This window comes from Barbus barbus, assembly GCF_936440315.1.
Source record: "Barbus barbus genome assembly, chromosome: 25".
Taxonomy (NCBI): Eukaryota; Metazoa; Chordata; class Actinopteri; order Cypriniformes; family Cyprinidae; genus Barbus; species Barbus barbus.
In genome coordinates this window covers 11552764-11570509 of record NC_136753.1, presented here as the reverse complement: position 1 = coordinate 11570509, position 17746 = coordinate 11552764, and the positions used below count along the sequence as shown (strand labels likewise).

At 41.9% G+C, this 17746-nt stretch overlaps 1 protein-coding gene across 2 annotated transcripts in view; it reads right to left on the bottom strand.

The window, feature by feature from the left end:
• Window positions 1–10721: 10721 nt before the first annotated feature.
• Window positions 10722–17746, bottom strand: part of nol11 (nucleolar protein 11) — a 54881-nt gene continuing 47856 nt past the window's right edge. For both annotated transcript variants that reach the window (XM_079378057.1, XM_079378058.1), the window contains exons 14-18: window positions 15113–15343; window positions 14938–15016; window positions 11795–11887; window positions 11586–11693; window positions 10722–11482 (exon numbers count right to left, since the gene is read on the bottom strand). In XM_079378057.1, coding sequence (XP_079234183.1) covers window positions 11369–11482; window positions 11586–11693; window positions 11795–11887; window positions 14938–15016; window positions 15113–15343 — 625 coding nt within the window. In that variant the 3' untranslated portion in view covers window positions 10722–11368. The remainder of the gene's footprint in view (window positions 11483–11585; window positions 11694–11794; window positions 11888–14937; window positions 15017–15112; window positions 15344–17746) is intronic.

The window sequence follows — 17746 nt, the reverse complement described above, 5'->3', positions numbered from 1 at the left end:
ATTCAGCGCGCAAGGTTTACGCACATGGTCCAAGTCTTCTCTGTTTTTTTGTGTATCTCTGTAGCAGAATTACAGTGCCACATATTGGTCTGGCATGTGTACTACATCGTTTTCAGTCGGTTTCAGTGATTCCGTGTGGACGCAGATATTTCCTGAAACGACGTAGCCTAAGTTTACTACTAGACTAAAAACATTTAAAGTTAGCAGGTGCATAAGACAGCGCTACGTCCCACTTCAAAACGCAATATTCACTTTTGTGAATAATTACCTGTCAGGGTCTTTGGGAAAACGATAAAAGGCAAGATTTTTATTGTCACACTGATTGCCCAACATTGCATTCTTTTATTCCACATTGACCTCGCTTTCATGTTATTCTGTCTATTTCTGTGTATCTGTGCATTTATCCAGTTGGAATTTTCATCCCAAAATGGCGGCGGCGCTACCAAAGCGCCACTTAGTGGCTGTTTCGCCTCTTGGCCCTCTTTGCCATGGCTGCGTTTGAAATCGCAAGCTGTGTCCCAAACTGAAGCAAGTGCGTGGACTCCGGAGTGCGTTTGGTGGTTAGTTTGTGTGTAAATGTATATTTCTGATTAACTTTTTGCACTTTTGATGTCATTTCTAGCGAGAAATTAGTATTATAGTAATTAAATATTTGTTTAGTTATCACCAAAACTCGTTCTATTTTGTTGTAGACCATTAAACTGTTACGCTCCCTCAGAAGCATGTCCGAAATCAGTTTTGTGAGAAACGCTACCTGCAAAGTCATTGCCTCATAAGGCAGTGAGGCAGCAAGTCAGCTGCCTAAAGCTGCGTTCCCTCTAGCAGCGACTTTGGCTTTGCACGTCTCCAGGGGCTGGTGATGAGGTTGCTAGTGGGCGTTCTCACTACTGGTTTGCCTTGACAGCAATGAATGAGAAACGCTCTTGGTTACTCACGTAACCTCGGTTCCCCAAAATGAGTTAACTCCGGTGAAACAAAGAATGTGAAATGGCGGCGGCTTCGGCGCTTTCACAAATAGATTTGAAATTGTTTAATTTCAATGAAATCATGTTATAATGCACAGCCGTATGATGGTATGATGGTGACCAAGTCCTAAAAGACGTGGTGAACTATATCATAATACTGTGATAAACTGATAGGGACAGCATTGAATTGGTGGTGCGTCTATACAGGGTGTATACGACCTAGTCGAAACCATTGACATCTCAGATCATGGCTGAGTAAGCGCGTGCGCTGCTCGCACTGACAGCACATGCGAGGCAAGCGACGACACATCTAGGTTATAAAACCTCGCAAAAGTGCTGGGTGACGACCAGCCTGCCGCCGTACAAATGTCCTGAATAGATATGCCATTTGCCCAGGCCCAGGATGATGCGACGCCACGTGTTGAGTGGGCACGAACCCCTATCGGACATTCCACACCTTTAGAGCTGTAAGCCAAAGCAATTGCGTCGACGATCCAGTGTGACAGCCTTTGCTTGGACACAGGCAGTCCTTTTGTACGTCCACCGAAACATACGAATAGCTACTCCGAGAGTCTGAACTGTCTAGAGCGCTCGATATAAGTGTGCACCGCTCGTACAGGGCACAGCAGTGTATTAAGCGGCTCTGTCCCGGTTGGTGTTTTGGGGCGGAAAGCAGATAGTGATATGACCTGCGCTTTAAATGGAGTCGAAAGCACTTTAGGCACATAACCTTTTCTAGGCTTCAAGGTGAGTCTGCAATCACCTGGCCCGAATTCAATACACGAGTCGTCAATTGAAAGCGCTTGTAGGTCTCCAACTCGCTTAACAGAGGCCAGCGCGAGCAGGAGCGCTGTCTTGAGAGAGAGCGCTCGCAAGCTCGCTGATTGTATGGGCTCGAACGGGGGTCCCGTGAGAGCGTCAAGCACTAGCGCCAAGTCCCAAATGGGTAGAGTAGAAGGGCGAGGAGGGTTCAGCCTTCTTGCTCCTTTTAAAAACCGTATGATCAGGTCATTTCTGCCGATCGGGCGATTTTCGACGTGCGCGTGAAAGGCTGTTATAGCGGCCACATACACTTTCAATGTGGATGGCATACGACCGCTATCAAATCGCTCTTGAAGGAAGACAAGGATTATTGATATTGGGCAGCTGATTGGGTCTTCGCCCCGAGATACGCACCAACTTGAAAAAACTCTCCATTTATGTGCGTAGAGACGCCTTGTGGAGGGAGCCCTAGCCTCAGATATAGTGTTCAGCACACGCTGAGGAAGCGCATCTGTTACTGGCAAGCTCCGTCGAGCGGCCAGACATGAAGGCTCCATGACTCCGGATTTGGGTGCCAAATCGTCCCTTGTGCTTGAGAGAGAAGGTCCCTCTTCAGTGGGATAGTCCACGGGGGGGCTACCAGCATCTCCACCAGTTCTGGGAACCACGGCTGATTGGGCCATTTCGGTGCCACTAGCAGAACAGATTCCTTTTCCTCTCTGATTTTGCAAAGCACGCGAGGCAGAGGTTTCACTGAAGGAAAGGCATACTTGTGTACTTTCGGCCAGCTAGTGCATCCACTCCCAGGGGAGAGTGTGTCAGTGAATAAAACAGCGGGCAGTGAGTGTTCTCCGCTGATGTGAAGAGATCCACCTCCGCCCTGCCGAATACACTCCAAATCATTTTGACTGTCAAAGGGTGTAATCTCCACTCTCCGTGGATTATCCCGCCCCTCGACAGTAAATCCGCGCCGTAGTTCAGGCGTCTTTTTTTCCATGCGTTCTGTGGCACCCGGCTCTTTAGCCAGAGCTGAAGCGGACGCATATGTAGGAGCCCTAGATTGCACACTGTCGAGGCGGCAGCCATCTGACCGAGCGTCCTCTGAAAGCATTTCAGCGGGGGAGAACGCCCTAGTTTGAAGACTGCGAGAGAACTGATCAGTTTTCGTGAGCGCTCCTCCAACAGACTCGCTCGCATTTTGATTGAGTTCAGCTCTACTCCTAAAAAGGAGATGTTCTGGCTCGGTACCAGCATGCTCTTTTGCATATTTACAGTCAGTCCTAAGCTCTGAACGTGAGCGAGGGGTCTGAGTTTGTCGCTGAGCAGCGCGCTCTCTGACTGGGCTAACACTAGCCAGTCGTCGAGTTAGTTCAGGATGCGCATTCCGCTCTGCTTCAGAGGAGAGAGAGCAGCATTCATGCATTTCGAAAACGTACGAGGGGCCAGACATAAGCCAAAGGGCAGGACCGTGAATTGGTACGCTATCCCTTCGAATGCAAATCTCAGGAAGCGCCTGTGGCGGGGGGCTACCTGAATGTGAAAATAAGCATCCTTTAAATCCACGGAGCTTCACCAATCTCCCGTTCTGAAATGTGAGAGGATTTGTCTCAGCGTAATCATTTTGAACGAGCGCTTTGAAAGCGCGCGATTCAGCGGTCTCAGGTCCAAGATTGGGCGGAGCCCGCCGTCTTTCTTTGGCACCAGAAAATAACGACTGTAGAAGCCGCTCTCGCGGTCTGTGAGGGGGACTGCCTCTACAGCGCGCTTTGCGAGAAGGTTGTGAATTTCCTCTCGCAGAACTGAGACATTCTGCTCCCGTACAGTGGACATTAACACACCGTTGAAACGGGGCGGTCTGCGGAAGAATTTTTATTGATTTACTTTATTGATTTCATAACCCACTCTGATACCCCTGGCAGTGCCTGCCACGCTTCTGTGAACTGTGACAGCGGGCGAGGCGGACTGCACACCGTGAGGGATAACTCGCCGTTGGGGGGCGGGGAGTTTAATACCACACGAGTGTGAGAGTGAGTGATGGGGGAGAGGGGAGTGAGAGGAGGAAAATTGCCCTGATATTGAGGTGATTTTTGTATTTTTTTTTTTTACTTTATTGCACTGCACTGTGTAACAGTCAAAACACAAACATGACAATCGTTCTCGCCACCCGCCACAGGCAAGGGGGCGTGGTGAACACACACAGCGGAGCGAGCAGACTTTCTCAGTGGCTCGTCTTCGGCGCTGAGTGTAGCTTTCCTCCTCCGAGAGACAACATCAGGAACGCGGCTTTAATTCCGTAGCCGGTGGCCTGCTGTCTCTGTCAGGGCGGGGTCTCTGGCCCTTCGAGCCCTGGCGGTGCTTCGGCCAAGGCTGTCTTGGCCTCACCGCCGGCTCATGCTCGCGCCGAACCGCAGTAGGAGGGGCGAACGGTCTTCCCGCGCGCTGCGCTGAGGATGAGCGGGAACGCGCAGGAGGGATCGCGCCAGCGCGCTTTGGTAAGAAGTGGCTAATGGCCTTCGATTGCTTCTGAGCTTTAACGAAGCGCTCCGTGAACGTCTCTACCGCCGCTCCAAAGAGACCTGAGGGATTCACGGGAGCGTCCAGAAGAGCCGTCTTCTCTGAATCTTTCAACTCGGTCAGAGTCAGCCACAGGTGACGATCCAGCACCACAAGATTCCCCATATTGCAGCCGATCGCTCGAGCTGTCACCTTCGTCGCTCTGAGGGCCAGATCTGTGGCGCGTCGGAGCTCTTTGAAGACTTCAGGGTCCGGGCCACCTTCATCCAGGGACTGAAGAAGCTTGGCCTGATACACCTGAAGTATTGCCATCACATGCAGTGTTGAAGCTGCCTGGCCCGCCGCCGAGAAAGCCTTGCCAGCGAAGTTTGCGGTGGCGCGGCAAGGTTTAGAGGGGAGAGACGCGTTGTTTCTCACCCTCCAGTTCGCCGCGGCTGCCGGACAGAGGTGGGCAGCGACGGCTTCCTCCACGGGGGGAAGTTTAACATACCCCGCTCGGTCAGCGCCGTCCACTGACGACAGAAGGGAGAATCCCGGATTGTGCACACGACTGGTGAGCGGTGCGTTCCACGACTTCGCTATCTCGTCGTGCACCTCCGGGAAAAAGGGGCCGGGTCTCCGCGGGGTGTCCTTTCGGCCGCGGTCCGACTGGAGGAACCACTCGTCCAGACGGCTTCTGGCCAGCTCGGTAGGAGGAGCCCACTCCAGACCGAGCTCATCAACCGCCTTGGTCAGGACGCGTAGGAGCTCAACATCACTGTGATGGAGGTCCCCAGCGTCACTGCTGGGCGCAGTGTAATCCAGTGGGCTGTTGGACCACTCCTCTCTCGCAGACGCTGCCACCGAGATGGCATCATCCTCATCCTCCTCCATGGCTCCGAAAGACACCACATCTTGCGCGCTGGGGGAGGGGCGGAGATCAGCGGCCATGAAGCGCACTGGAAGGGGACCTGCAGCAGGGGGGTGAGAAGCGTGTGGGCACTGAGCCGGCGCGGTCTCGTCACCCGACCCGGACAGATCCGCATCAGAAACTCGCGGCACTTTACTCTTTGGCTCAGAGGAAGAGCTAGTTGGGCGAGTTCATCGCCTTGGACGATGGCCACACGGAGCCTGAGAGTCCGGAGACTCATATCTCCGCAGTGGGGGCAGTCCGACCCCCCAAGCGCCGCCTTTTATTTTGTTATTTCACAGACAGTTATTTTCATATTATTTGGAAATTGTACATTTAATATTACTCAACATTTGAAGTCATTTTCATTTTATCAGACCGTTTTTTAAATATTTGTATTATTTAAAATGTATTTATTTATTTATTCGTTCATTCATTAATTTATTCATTATTGACAGAGAAACTGGCTTAATAAATGCATGCCAGAGATCACTTTTCCTTTGTACTGAGTTTTTACACGCTATTACCGCAACGCCTAGTTTATGCGCACACCACAAAATAACGTGGCGGCTAGAATGATCGTGTTTTTCAATGTGGAGGCCGGCCTGGCCACAGTAAACTATCGCACAGAGATTGGCTCGATTTAATAAAGGGGTATAATCCAAAAGGTGATGTGTGCAAAATTTGAAGTGATATGTTCACCTTTTCATAAAAGCATGAAACTTGGTACACTTGTATAGTTTGCGGCCCTAAACATGTTCAGAAATGGAGCCATTGCAAAAACACCTCGTGGTTGCCATGGCGACCATTTTACTTTCCGCCATAACCAAATGCTGTATTTTGTGTCATATCTCCTGAACCAAACATGATAACACAGAAAAGGTGATGTCTACCCAGTCCCGAGCCAGGACACTCGACCTGGGGTGGCTTGTATGATTCTCGGGGGGCTAAGGGGGGGGGGGGGGGGGGGGGGGGGTGTTATTCTATATAAAACACACTGTCAGATTTTAATTGAATGGATTATTATTGTCGCTTTCTTTACACACCACATTTAACAAACATCAGTGCGTACTATTTAACAAATGTCTTTTTTGCTAGTAATTAATTTAAATGTCTGAAACCAACACTGATAGCTGCTCGCATTAAATTGAAGGCATTAATGTTTGCCTACAGAACCAGCACTAGCTCAGCACCCCTTTACCTAAATTCATTACTTCAGACTTATGTGCCCTTTAGAAGCTTGCGTTCTTCAAGTGAACGATTTTTATGACCCCTTTAAACTGTGGAAGCCTGCAGTAATCAAAGTTTTTGTTTTGTTTTTAAGAAAACACTGTTTCTGAAAATCTCTGTAAACAAACGAAAAATAAAACAGCCGCACCAACGTCATCAACAACGCTGCATGACTTTTGCGCCGATTTGATCAGCGCTTAAATAACGGGATTAAGTTAGTTTAGCTTTAAACCCCGTTCACCTCAGGTTTTTATAACTCCTAAGAGATAGTAGTAATAACAACATAGCTCCAGATAACCCACGTTTGTTTGTGTCTGTGGCTCTGATAGGTCTTCACTTGATTTAAAGCATTTCAAATACTGTTCCCATTTTTAGATAACCATGTATTGTAATACACCCAAGTCTGACAGTTCATTGTTATATTTTCAATTTTTATTATCTGTAAACTGAAGCTTGAATTGATTGTTTACATTCAATATAGCAGTTTTCCAGGGATCCCCAACACAAATATGGTGAAGCTGTTCAGTTACAATAAAAAGCAAACAAGATCAGAAAAGGTTAAGAGGGATAGGGACATACTCTGAAATATCACTGACCTCTTTACAATGTATTGGCATGTTTGTAACATTATATAGACTATTAATTCATACTTTTTTAAAAAATAGTTTAATTTACAATGTAACAACATAAATGCAACTGAAAGTAATGCAAAATGTATCTGAAATCAATTCAATATGTAACCAATGTAATTATCTTCACAGTTGGTTTTAAAGTCTACAAATATATAAAATAAATAAAAATCCCACGGCACACTGAAGCAATGACATATGGGGGGGGGGGGGGGGGGGGTTAATTGCATAGACATTTTAACTGAATTTAGGACTGGTGGTGGTGCTCTTTTGGTCATTCAGTGTTAGTTAAAAAAAGAGGAAAAAACTAACAATAATACTGATAAAACGATAATAATAATAATAATAATACAAATTATGCTAATAAGAACAGTATAAAACGCACTAAGGATTAACGAGCTGCTGGATTCCTTAATATTAATCAGGTTATGTGCGTTCACTCGAACTGATTCGCTGAAATCAAAATGGGCACAATAATAGATGAGCACCAGCCAATGAGTTTGCCGTTTGCGCATTAGTTCCGCCCACTACCTGTGAACCCGGCAGTTCTTAAAAGCTGAAAAAATCCAAAAGGAACTTCGTTATTTTGACAAGAAAATACAACAAATAATAGTTTACACGTAGCGCGTCAATTCTGCATGTAAGAATCTCTCTTGCTCTCTCTGCTCTCACCAAAGCGACGGCGAGTTATGCGCCGTTACACTAACGTTAGAGTTTCACGGTAAGTTACGTCAAATACAGCCCAGATAGCAAGCACACCCGGGCCGATTCTGGCCGAAATGCGGCACTGTCGGCTCAGTCTCGACATCGGTGGGAAGATGATGGGCCAGAGCCGTGCCGACTCTACAAAACACTTCTGGCTGACAGACGGCTTTTTCTATCTGGGCCGATCTCGGCTGAAAGCTGTTGTACGCGCGACAGGACCGCACTCGGTGTAACTTTGTGTGTTACTTATCTACCTTCGACCCGAGTTGGTTTTGTCTCCGGTGGGCCGCTGCTCGAACGAAGGAGATCAGCCGCCTGAGAGAAAGATCTGGCGGTTAAATCCTGAGGAGCGTTCGGCGTTTTGTGGCAGTGAACAGTATAAAACGCAAGAACGGTATAAATAAAGTATAAATAAAGCGCGGGGGGTGGGGGGGGGGGTTTTGGCTAATTGGGCTTAAGCCCCGAATGTTTTGTCAAAAGCCCCGAATCTTTTAGGTTTTTTAAAATAACTTCAACTTTGTTTCATTTCCTCTCAGTCTTTCTGACAGGAGCGGCAATAAAATGAAACAAAGGCCGTTTCTCAATACCAAGTTTCGAGTTTGGACTTGCCAAGTTCGACTCAGAAGAACGAACTCTCGAGGACCGACGGGAGGACGAACTGAATTCTGGGTTATGGCCCGTATCAAGTCCGCACAAGTCACCTCTCGATGCATCCTCGTTAAAAGGGGCGGATCAAGAACACATCCGGGGATTTGAACTGGACTTGGCTAGATGTGAACTTTGAATTGGAACAGTACTTGGGCAGCGACTGATGACGTTTCACAAGTCCACAAGAACACAAGTACAGACAAGTACACATATTGAGAAACGGCCAAAAGCTCTATTACCGTGCGTGGTGTCGGACGGTACTCGACGCGTCCGCACGAGCGCGAAGGTGCGCGCGGCAAAAATGACGTCATCACTCAGCTTGTATGAATTTGAATTTATATTGAATTTTTTTTTTTTTTTTTTACTGAGTAACTATCATAATTTTCCCAGATAGTGTATAGATTTTTAGGCATTCTATTATCTCAAACAGCCTGAAAAATAGTGCATTTAGCTGACGTAATTGGGGAAAAAAATCTCCCCGGGGGAGTATGCCCCCGGACCCCCCTAGGTTTGGGCTCCGCCCCTGTTTTGTGGTAACACTGCCGAGTGGGAAGCTCTGACGCAGAAAAACACTATAGATACGTGAGAGAGCCGTAAAATGTAAGTGCATCTTATTTTATTCTTGAATGGAGGCCTAATCTGTCTGCTACACTAGAACAGGTTCATTTTTTAGAGTAAATGAAAACTTTTGAAGTGTATATGATGAATTAATAAAAAATAAATGTGATTAAAAATCATACATATTTTACTGTGGTGGGGATTATTATGAGCAAACAAATTTAAAAGTTTAATCTGAACACCATGTATGTAATGACATCTTTTATTTTTTTACAGAAATTCTGAGCTGCTGCATGAACATTCATCAAACATACGAGGTGCGAATTCTGGGTTTGGTCCTAATGACTGTAAAAAAACTCATGCTTAAGATTTAGTAATTACCTTACAATATATATTTATACATATATTTCAAGGCTGCAATTTGGAAAAACCTTCAAGCTAATGCTGCTGAAATGGAGGTCAAGGGGACTATGAAGAGGTGGCTCCAGGCAGATCAAAAGGGCGGACTTCGGGAGGCAGACACACTCTGTGAGTTTAAGAGTCCCATCTCTTTAACCTTCCATACACGACATACTATCACATTTCTATAATTCAAATCCCTTAAAGGATATTTATGCTGCACCAATTAGGGTAAGCAGCAACACTTCCCATACTATCTAAAGCAGGGCTCTCAAGTTTTGAAGACAGGCAAGAGTGACATCTCACTAGAGCCCTGCTAAAGTACTTGTTAATTTGTAAGAATGACATCAATGCTTATATTAGTCGCTTATATACTGTCTCACCCTTATCCCTAGGTTACAGTAATCAGCTAATCCAGCCAGTATCCAGACCAGACGGTGGACCTGCACCCAGGAATGACCACAACACATCCCTGAATGTGTTATAAGATTTTTGAACTAAATTAAAATACTTGCATGCCATTGAAGCGGTGTATATACGCGAAGCAACTTACCCTGATTGCAAACAAGCTATTTCGAGGAAATGGGATGTCAACTCCTGAACTTGCTGCATGTACAGGGTTTGTGGCCGTGGGTCCTGTTAGCAGCATGTAAAAACAATTAAATTCTGATTTGATTATAGCCTAGAAAATTAGCAAATAGCACTTTCATGTAATCACTAATGATGTAACGCAACCTCACGGTTCCTTATAATCAGTGAAGCTCTCTGAACTGCAAATATCTTATTTACATCGTGTCTACGTATGGCGTTTAGCACGGAGCGAAGTTGGACTGGGTTACCTTGTATCCATTTATATACGTCTTTATTAATATATCTTATCTCAACCATTTGCACACACAAGCATTATCCGATCGACTCTTCCCGACCATAGACGCAGGTTTACAAGCCACTTTTTCCTGTGTTTTTAAATTTCTTGACTTTTCCCTCCTTATGAACACATTTTCGTACATGATAAAATCTCCTTGTGTTTTCTCTGTTTGACCGATTTGAGCATTCATGAACAATGCAAAACACAGGCATCTTGAGTTTCTGCTACTGATTCCTATGGAGAAAAAATTACTTCCTGCCCTCCAGCTGCATTTTGCGCATCGTCAGAATCACGTGTTTGCAAACAACCTATTAACAAATTACTTTAAACACACCTCTAATAACTCCTAGATTCTCCTATCTGCAGCAATATTACAGATGTGTTAAATATCATTATAGTAATATACGTCTATATTTAGTAAGTTTTACAGCATCAGTGTGAAAAAACCTGGAAAGAGATGAGTATTTGGGGAGAAAAATTAAAGCTTCTTCGTGCGTTCCAGGGAATTATTCATGGTTTATATTGCAAATTAAATCAGAAGACCAGACCACAAATGCAGTGTTGTCTTTTTTTATTTACGTACAGCGGAATACAAGGAAACATGAAAAAAAAAAATGGAAAATAATGCAGTGGGCTGAAAAGAGCTATTCTATAATTGTTACATCACGTCACATTATTATACAAAACTTAACGTTATTCTCCTGACTTCTGAAAATAGAAAATGAAAATTGGCAGCCTATTCTGTCAAAATGACAAAGATTATTTGTAGCGCAATATTATGATTTTAAATGATTTGTTGCAGTCTTTTTGAGTGGAACTTCCCCAAACCTGAAGTGCCTCCCATAAAAACCGCAGTAGGCTTGTTAGGAAAAAGGTTGATACAACATTTGGTGAACACCGCTTGATCAAATCCGGTTTTAAAAGGGAATAAAAGTAGAGACTTACAATAGGTCTATGGTCTGGAGCAATTTGACATCTACTTCAAGATTAATAGCCCCCTTTGCATGATATTCTGCAAAGCTTTATTTCAGTCATTTCACAATACTTGTATAATTTTTTTTTGTGTGTGTGTGGGGGGGGGGGGGTGATTTAAAAAAGCAGAAAGAACTTATTTTCTCTAAAAACAAACCAAGAAAATAAGTCAAAAACAGACAGAAAAGAGGGCACAGCAGCATTTTATAAAACAATCTGAGCAAGTAATCTAAAAGAGCTCAATTACTTGTATGGCGTACATGCCAAAATCTTCAGACCGTTTGGAATTTTTAAGCACTTGAAGACTTCCCTCAATTTTGCCCAGTTCAGCATACAGTTTTACCTGAAAAGGGTTGCAAGAAATTTTATATTGCAATTTCAGCCTTCAGCTAAAATAAAAAGCACATAATTGTCATTATACATCAGCAATAAGAAACATGCCCTACCTGTGATCTCACAAACTTCTGAAGATCAGACACCAATTTTTTGGCTTCTGGTGCCACAGCCAAGACGGTGAAATGAGCATCTAGTAGTAAGCAAACCCAGTCTATGATCTTAAAAGAAAGAAAAAAAATAAATAAAATACTATAAATAAACCTTCGACAGATGCAAAACGAACAACAGTTAATATAATATTCACAGTTTGGTGACAGACCTGAGAAATACTTGGGGTCCGTAAAGCTCGGATTTGTTTGTGGGCATCATGACAATATTTAAAATAAAGGAACCTTAGATACTGTAAAAAGACCTGAAGAGAGAGGAAAAAAAGTTAAATGAGACAGAACAGGTCATCAAAGATTATATTCTTCAATTTGGGCCTGTAACAAAGTTAGTAAGGCCCAGTTACCTCTGTACCACAATTTGGGGGAACAAATAATAGGACACTGTATACAGGGTTCCCACTCTTTTTCGGTGATCATTTTCCAGGACATTTTAATTTTAATTAAGGAGAACACCCTAAAGTAATATATTCCTTTCGAGAAGTCTATAAAAACATACAGTTTATGGCCATGACTTAACTATAAAATCAGCTCTTTAGTATGAGCTCTTAATTATACATTACAACATGATTTTCAGAACCAATTTCAGTACCATAGCAAAATAAACTAAATATATTGGAAGTATTACATTATTTTACTTACCTATTTGAAAATAAAATTAAATCAGTTCATTACTTATGCTAACAATAATATCAAAGAACACCATTTTAAAATATTGGCATGTATCCTTCAAATTTTTTCAATTAAGTGTTGCTTTAAAAGAGTATAAAAAAAAATAAGTGGATTCTGACTAAAACACCTCCGACTGGCCACTGCATATCACTGTTCATAGAAAGTGATATAAATATTCACGGAAGTGTTTGCAAGCAGCCACCTATCAGCGAGTACTGAATTGAGTCCGTACTTGGTACAACCAGTACAGCAGAAAGGCCGGTATGGTTACATTTTTAAAATTTCAGTATCAACGTGGTACATAAGTACTAATAGCCTACTTTTGACAATCAAAATCATTAATTAACAAGTCACTGAATTACTGAAATACTTCTCTTAAAGTTTTTTTCTTCTTAAAGTCGTGGCCTAATGGTTAGAGAGTCGGACTTGTAATCCGAAGGTTGCGGGTTCGAGTCTCCGGCCGGCAGGAATTGTAGGTGGGGGGAGTGAATGTCCAGCGCTCTCTCCACCCTCAATACCACGACTGAGGTGCCCTTGAGCAAGGCACCGAACCCCCAACTGCTCCCTGGGCGCCGCAGCATAAAATGGCTGCCCACTGCTCCGGGTGTGTGTTCACGGTGTGTGTGTGTTCACTGCTGTGTGTGTGTTCACTGCTGTGTGTGTGCACGTTGGATGGGTTAAATGCAGAGCACAAATTCCGAGTATGGGTCACCATACTTGGCTGAATGTCACTTCACTTCACTTAAAGTTGAACATTGGACAGAAGGTTTGGAAACACAATGTTCAAACTGTCAAGTTAGTAGAGATGCAGCAATCTTGATTCATGGCCAATTTTATTTTATTTTTTACAAGCAAATTCCAATGTGTTTATTTTTTTTGATGAGATAGAATGAAAATATGACTATGAAGGAGATGTTTTTTGCTATTACAGGGCAAACTTTCTGTAGTCATTTAAAACTAGAGGTAACCACTGCATTTTAATCACGATCCAATAGTGCTGGACAATAATTCAATATAAATGTTTTGCGAAATTTTTTTCAGTATGATATGATATCCTATATTTCAATATACATAACCAGTGTTTCCCATACATTGATTTATTTGTGGCGGTTGACTTCTTTGAAAAAACATGTTTATATAAACAATAAACACGTTTCAAAATCAAAACAAGTTGTGGGTGTTTTAAATTAATGTTTCTTTGAAGGGAACTGACTGTCTTCAGAAAAGTTTCGATGGCATTTTCATTTTATCTGATAAAGTAGTGTTCATGAGAGGAGCGCTGCTTTGTGTACAGCTGTTACCAGGGAAACTGACGTTTCTGCTGCTCCAAAAGCGCCTCCTGCTGGCAGATAGTGAATTTGGTATTTTCAATAACCCCATGTCCAGCAGCATGTTTTTGTTGTTGCTCACTCTTTTTTTCTGTTTTCTGTAACAACTCTGAGCACTTTTCATATTCTTTATCCTGGCTGAAGCACTTTTGTTTCAATCTATAAGAATAATAATCCTGTGTTATACTGTAGTTTAGTTAAAGATATTAAAGGGGTCATATGACGCTGCTAAAAAGAACATTATTTTGTGTATTTGGTGTAATGCAATGTTTATGCGGTTTAAGGTTAAAAAAACATTATTTTCCACATACTGTACATTATCGTTGCTCCTCTATGCCCCGCCTTTCTGAAATGCGCCGATTTTTACCAAGCTCTTCGTTCTCAGAAGCGAGGCGTGCTCTGATTGGCCAGCTATCCAGTGTGTTGTGATTGGCCGAATACCAAGCGTGAGACTGAAATGTTACGCCCCTCACCATATTGTGATGCCGTGTGATGCGCGACGACAAAAAACAATAAAACCCATTATAAACGAGGCACTTTATTGAAACAGCCTTTGTGCAAGCCAGCATTGTAGGTTACTCTTCCAGCTTCAGGAAATAGTCCTCAGTCAAATGCGCTGCACACTCGAATATTTGTGTTGTAAATACAACTTAACCACTGATTTCTAGTTGTATCCTCTTTTGGAAGCCCAAACAAAGTACTTTCACAACAAAACACAGCGTCTCCAGAACAGGGAGCCGGCGGCAGCAACAATACTACAGTGAGAATAATAGTTCTGCCTTCTTTCTTTGCGTTTACGTTTGAGCGGTGTTTTGCAAATTTCCCCACACCGTGACGAAGAAATGTGGGGGTGAGTTTAAATAAGCCGTTTTAGGTGGGCGTGGTCGAGTCTTAACTTTTATAAAGAATATCTCTTTAGTTTTGAGACTTTAGTCTTTGCAACTTCAGGGATCTTATCTATGCACAAAAAGCTTGTAACACTCCAAAGAGAAAGGAAAACTTGAAATTGCATCATATGACCCCTTTAATATCAATAAAGTGAGTCTGAAAGTCGCATGTTTACTTGATGGTGATTTCACATTTCTTGTTTGTATGAAGGCTAAATACAAACAAAAGGTTAACATTAGTTTATTTATACCATTTTTTTTCCCCTAAAAATTATACAGTTTTACAAGAGGTGGTTTCATAGACTTGGCAAATTAATTTTTCAGAAGTTTGTATAGACATCTGTTGTGGGCGTTCTTGGCAGTAATTCTGAGGCTTTAAATATTGTTCATATCGATATTGGATATACTCACTATGACCTGTGGAACTGTGAGATCTTTTAGATGTGGCAGAAGGGGTCTGTCACTGTACGCTGTCAGCAAAACCTCGTTTCTACAAGTCAGGTTAAAGAAAACATGCTACCAGAACAACACAAGAAAGGAATGTTTTTTTCTTCATTTTTTATAAACCAGCAAGGGCAAAGGATACAGTAGGGCACCCTTGTGTAACCCCACAGGACAGCTCATATCCAGTGCTAAGGGATCTCTTTGTAGCTTGTTGCTGGGGGTATCAGAGACATCAGTCTCTAGTGCTGGGGAGCAGAAGCCATTCAGCTGCCCACCTTCCTCATCTGATCGACTTGGTGCCCGAGTCAGCGCTTTCATGAACATTACACTGTCTGTGTCAAGATTCACAGTCTCCATCTCTGAGTCTGGAGTACTATAGTCAGAAAAAGGATTTATATAACAAAACAAAAAAGTGTTTTACATTTCTTTTTAAAAGGCATTTGTGCAATAAAACAAACAACAACAAAAAAGCTTTGTGTTTCTGGGTTACCGTATTTTCCAGAAAATAAGTTGCACCTTAGTATAATTTTCACCTGGACAAAATTGCATTGTCGAGGGGGAAAAAAAAGTGTTGCATCGGTGTAAAAGTTGCATGACGCATGTGAATACATACAGAAATGAGGTAAACTATTGGTAAATTAAATATTTATAAACACTATAAACATTATAATTGCACTCATTATAAACAACATTTAGGCTATTATGAATGCCAAACACTACAACCTACAACTTTAACGCAAAATGGCTCACATAACCATCCAGGGCTTGACGCTTACCTTTTTCCCAAGGAGCACATGTGCCCCTAAGTTGAAAAATTTAGGAGCGCAATGCAAATTTTAAAAATTATGCGTTTTAGTTTAATAAGGGGATAAAGACATTTACAAGCACAATTATTTAATTTATCAGAAAGTACAAAGTTTTTAAATAATTTTGCTTCATACTATTTAATAGACTATTTAATTATGTAATTATTTATAGTCCTATTCAATTTTATGTACATTAGGTATGTGACGATATAAAATTTTCACAATAGTCGTTGAAGCTTTTGTCACAGTATATGGTTTTATCACAATATATAGGCTAATTTAGTAAGTGAAAAGTGTTGTCCTCCTAACAGGTTAAACTTTAAAGATCTTTTACTAAAGAAAGACTTTAAAAAGTATACAAAATATAAAGTAAACAAGGGTTTCAAGATTAGTGCACAAAAGATTAAGTTCAAATGAACAAAAGAACAATAGGTAACACTTTACAATAAGGTCCCATTTGTTAACATTAGTTAAAGCAGGTTAACATTATCAATGTGTATTAGCTAATTGTTGCAGTAGCTAATACTCCGTTAACATTGAATAATATTAGCAGACAACTGTTGATTTTATTATGTATTAAGTTGAAATTAAGATTAATAAATGCAGTCATTGTTAAGACATGTTAACTAATGTAGTTAACTAATATTAATGGAACCTATTAAGTGTTACCAATATATAGATATAGCCATGTTTTAGGTTAGATAAAAAATTTTTTTGAAAATAAATAGCTCATTAAGTCTTTTAAGTATTAATTATTTGGTGCTATGGTGAAGACTAAAGCAAAAAATCTAAATGACTGTTTGAAACATTTACAGTTAGGAAAGTAGTGCAACCCTGCTTTGTTTATAGGGTAACCGGGGTGATGGCTGCATTTCTGCCTCTAGTGCCAAATGTGTATTTTCATTCAGCGCATCTCCTTCACTCATTCCACCTTTCTTCTCATATGTGCTCATTGAACTTAAATCGTGAATGCGCCGTATATTACCAGAGTTTAGTTTCATACTCAAATGCAATGCCCGATATTGACGGAGTTATTTGAGACCTTCATATCGCTCTTAGATGTTTCTTTTTTTAAAATACTGATTCTATAATAATGCAGCAGTGATTTTTTTTCCTCATATTTGTTCAACAGTAGGCATACTTCAATTAAAATTGTTTTTGTACTTAGTATGGCTCCGAAAACACTCAGTCGGTTTTAGGAATCACTTGATCTGCCATAAACACTAATGACATGAGCATTATAATGAGAACTTTATTGGATGTGAAATCTATAGTAAATTCCGTCCTTACCCGTGTTTCAGCGTGTTGTTGAAAGTGCATCACGGAGCGAGCGCTATCTCTCTCTCTCGCTATAGCGCGTTAAAGTTCACTGGCATATGAATTCTTTTGTGCAGATATAAGTTGTAATGTTACGTTTATGTATCCAAGTTATCTGATTAATAAAAGTTCCAGTTTATCGGCATAAAGTCAGCTTGACCTCAGGCAGCTATTCTTTTTTAGATGCTTCTTTTTTTAATAACATTGCTGCATCATATAATCTAACAGCTAATCATGTGCTAATGTTTTCATAGACATGTTTTAATGTCATATTTTTAACATTAATTTTCATAAGTCTTCAGATATTTTAATTATCTCCATTACGGCCAGGCCGCCCCCGCATACGCCGGAAGTTATTACAAGCACTCGATGATGGTTTAAAGTGGGTAAGCAAATACATTAATAATTAAATACATTTTCAAGTGTAGCTTGATGCTAATTGTACTTCTAATTATATTTTAGGATGTAGCCTATTCTTGTAAGCATTATAGATAGCTTGTGTTTCTGGTGTAGAACCAAACTTTGTTTATCTTAATTTAGATATTAAATCCATATACGCGATACATATCTGAGGAAAAATACATTGCTGGTCAGCGCCCCCTAGCGTGCAGGCGTGAATTAGCAGAAGGTGAACATTCGTTTCGAGCTCGGTG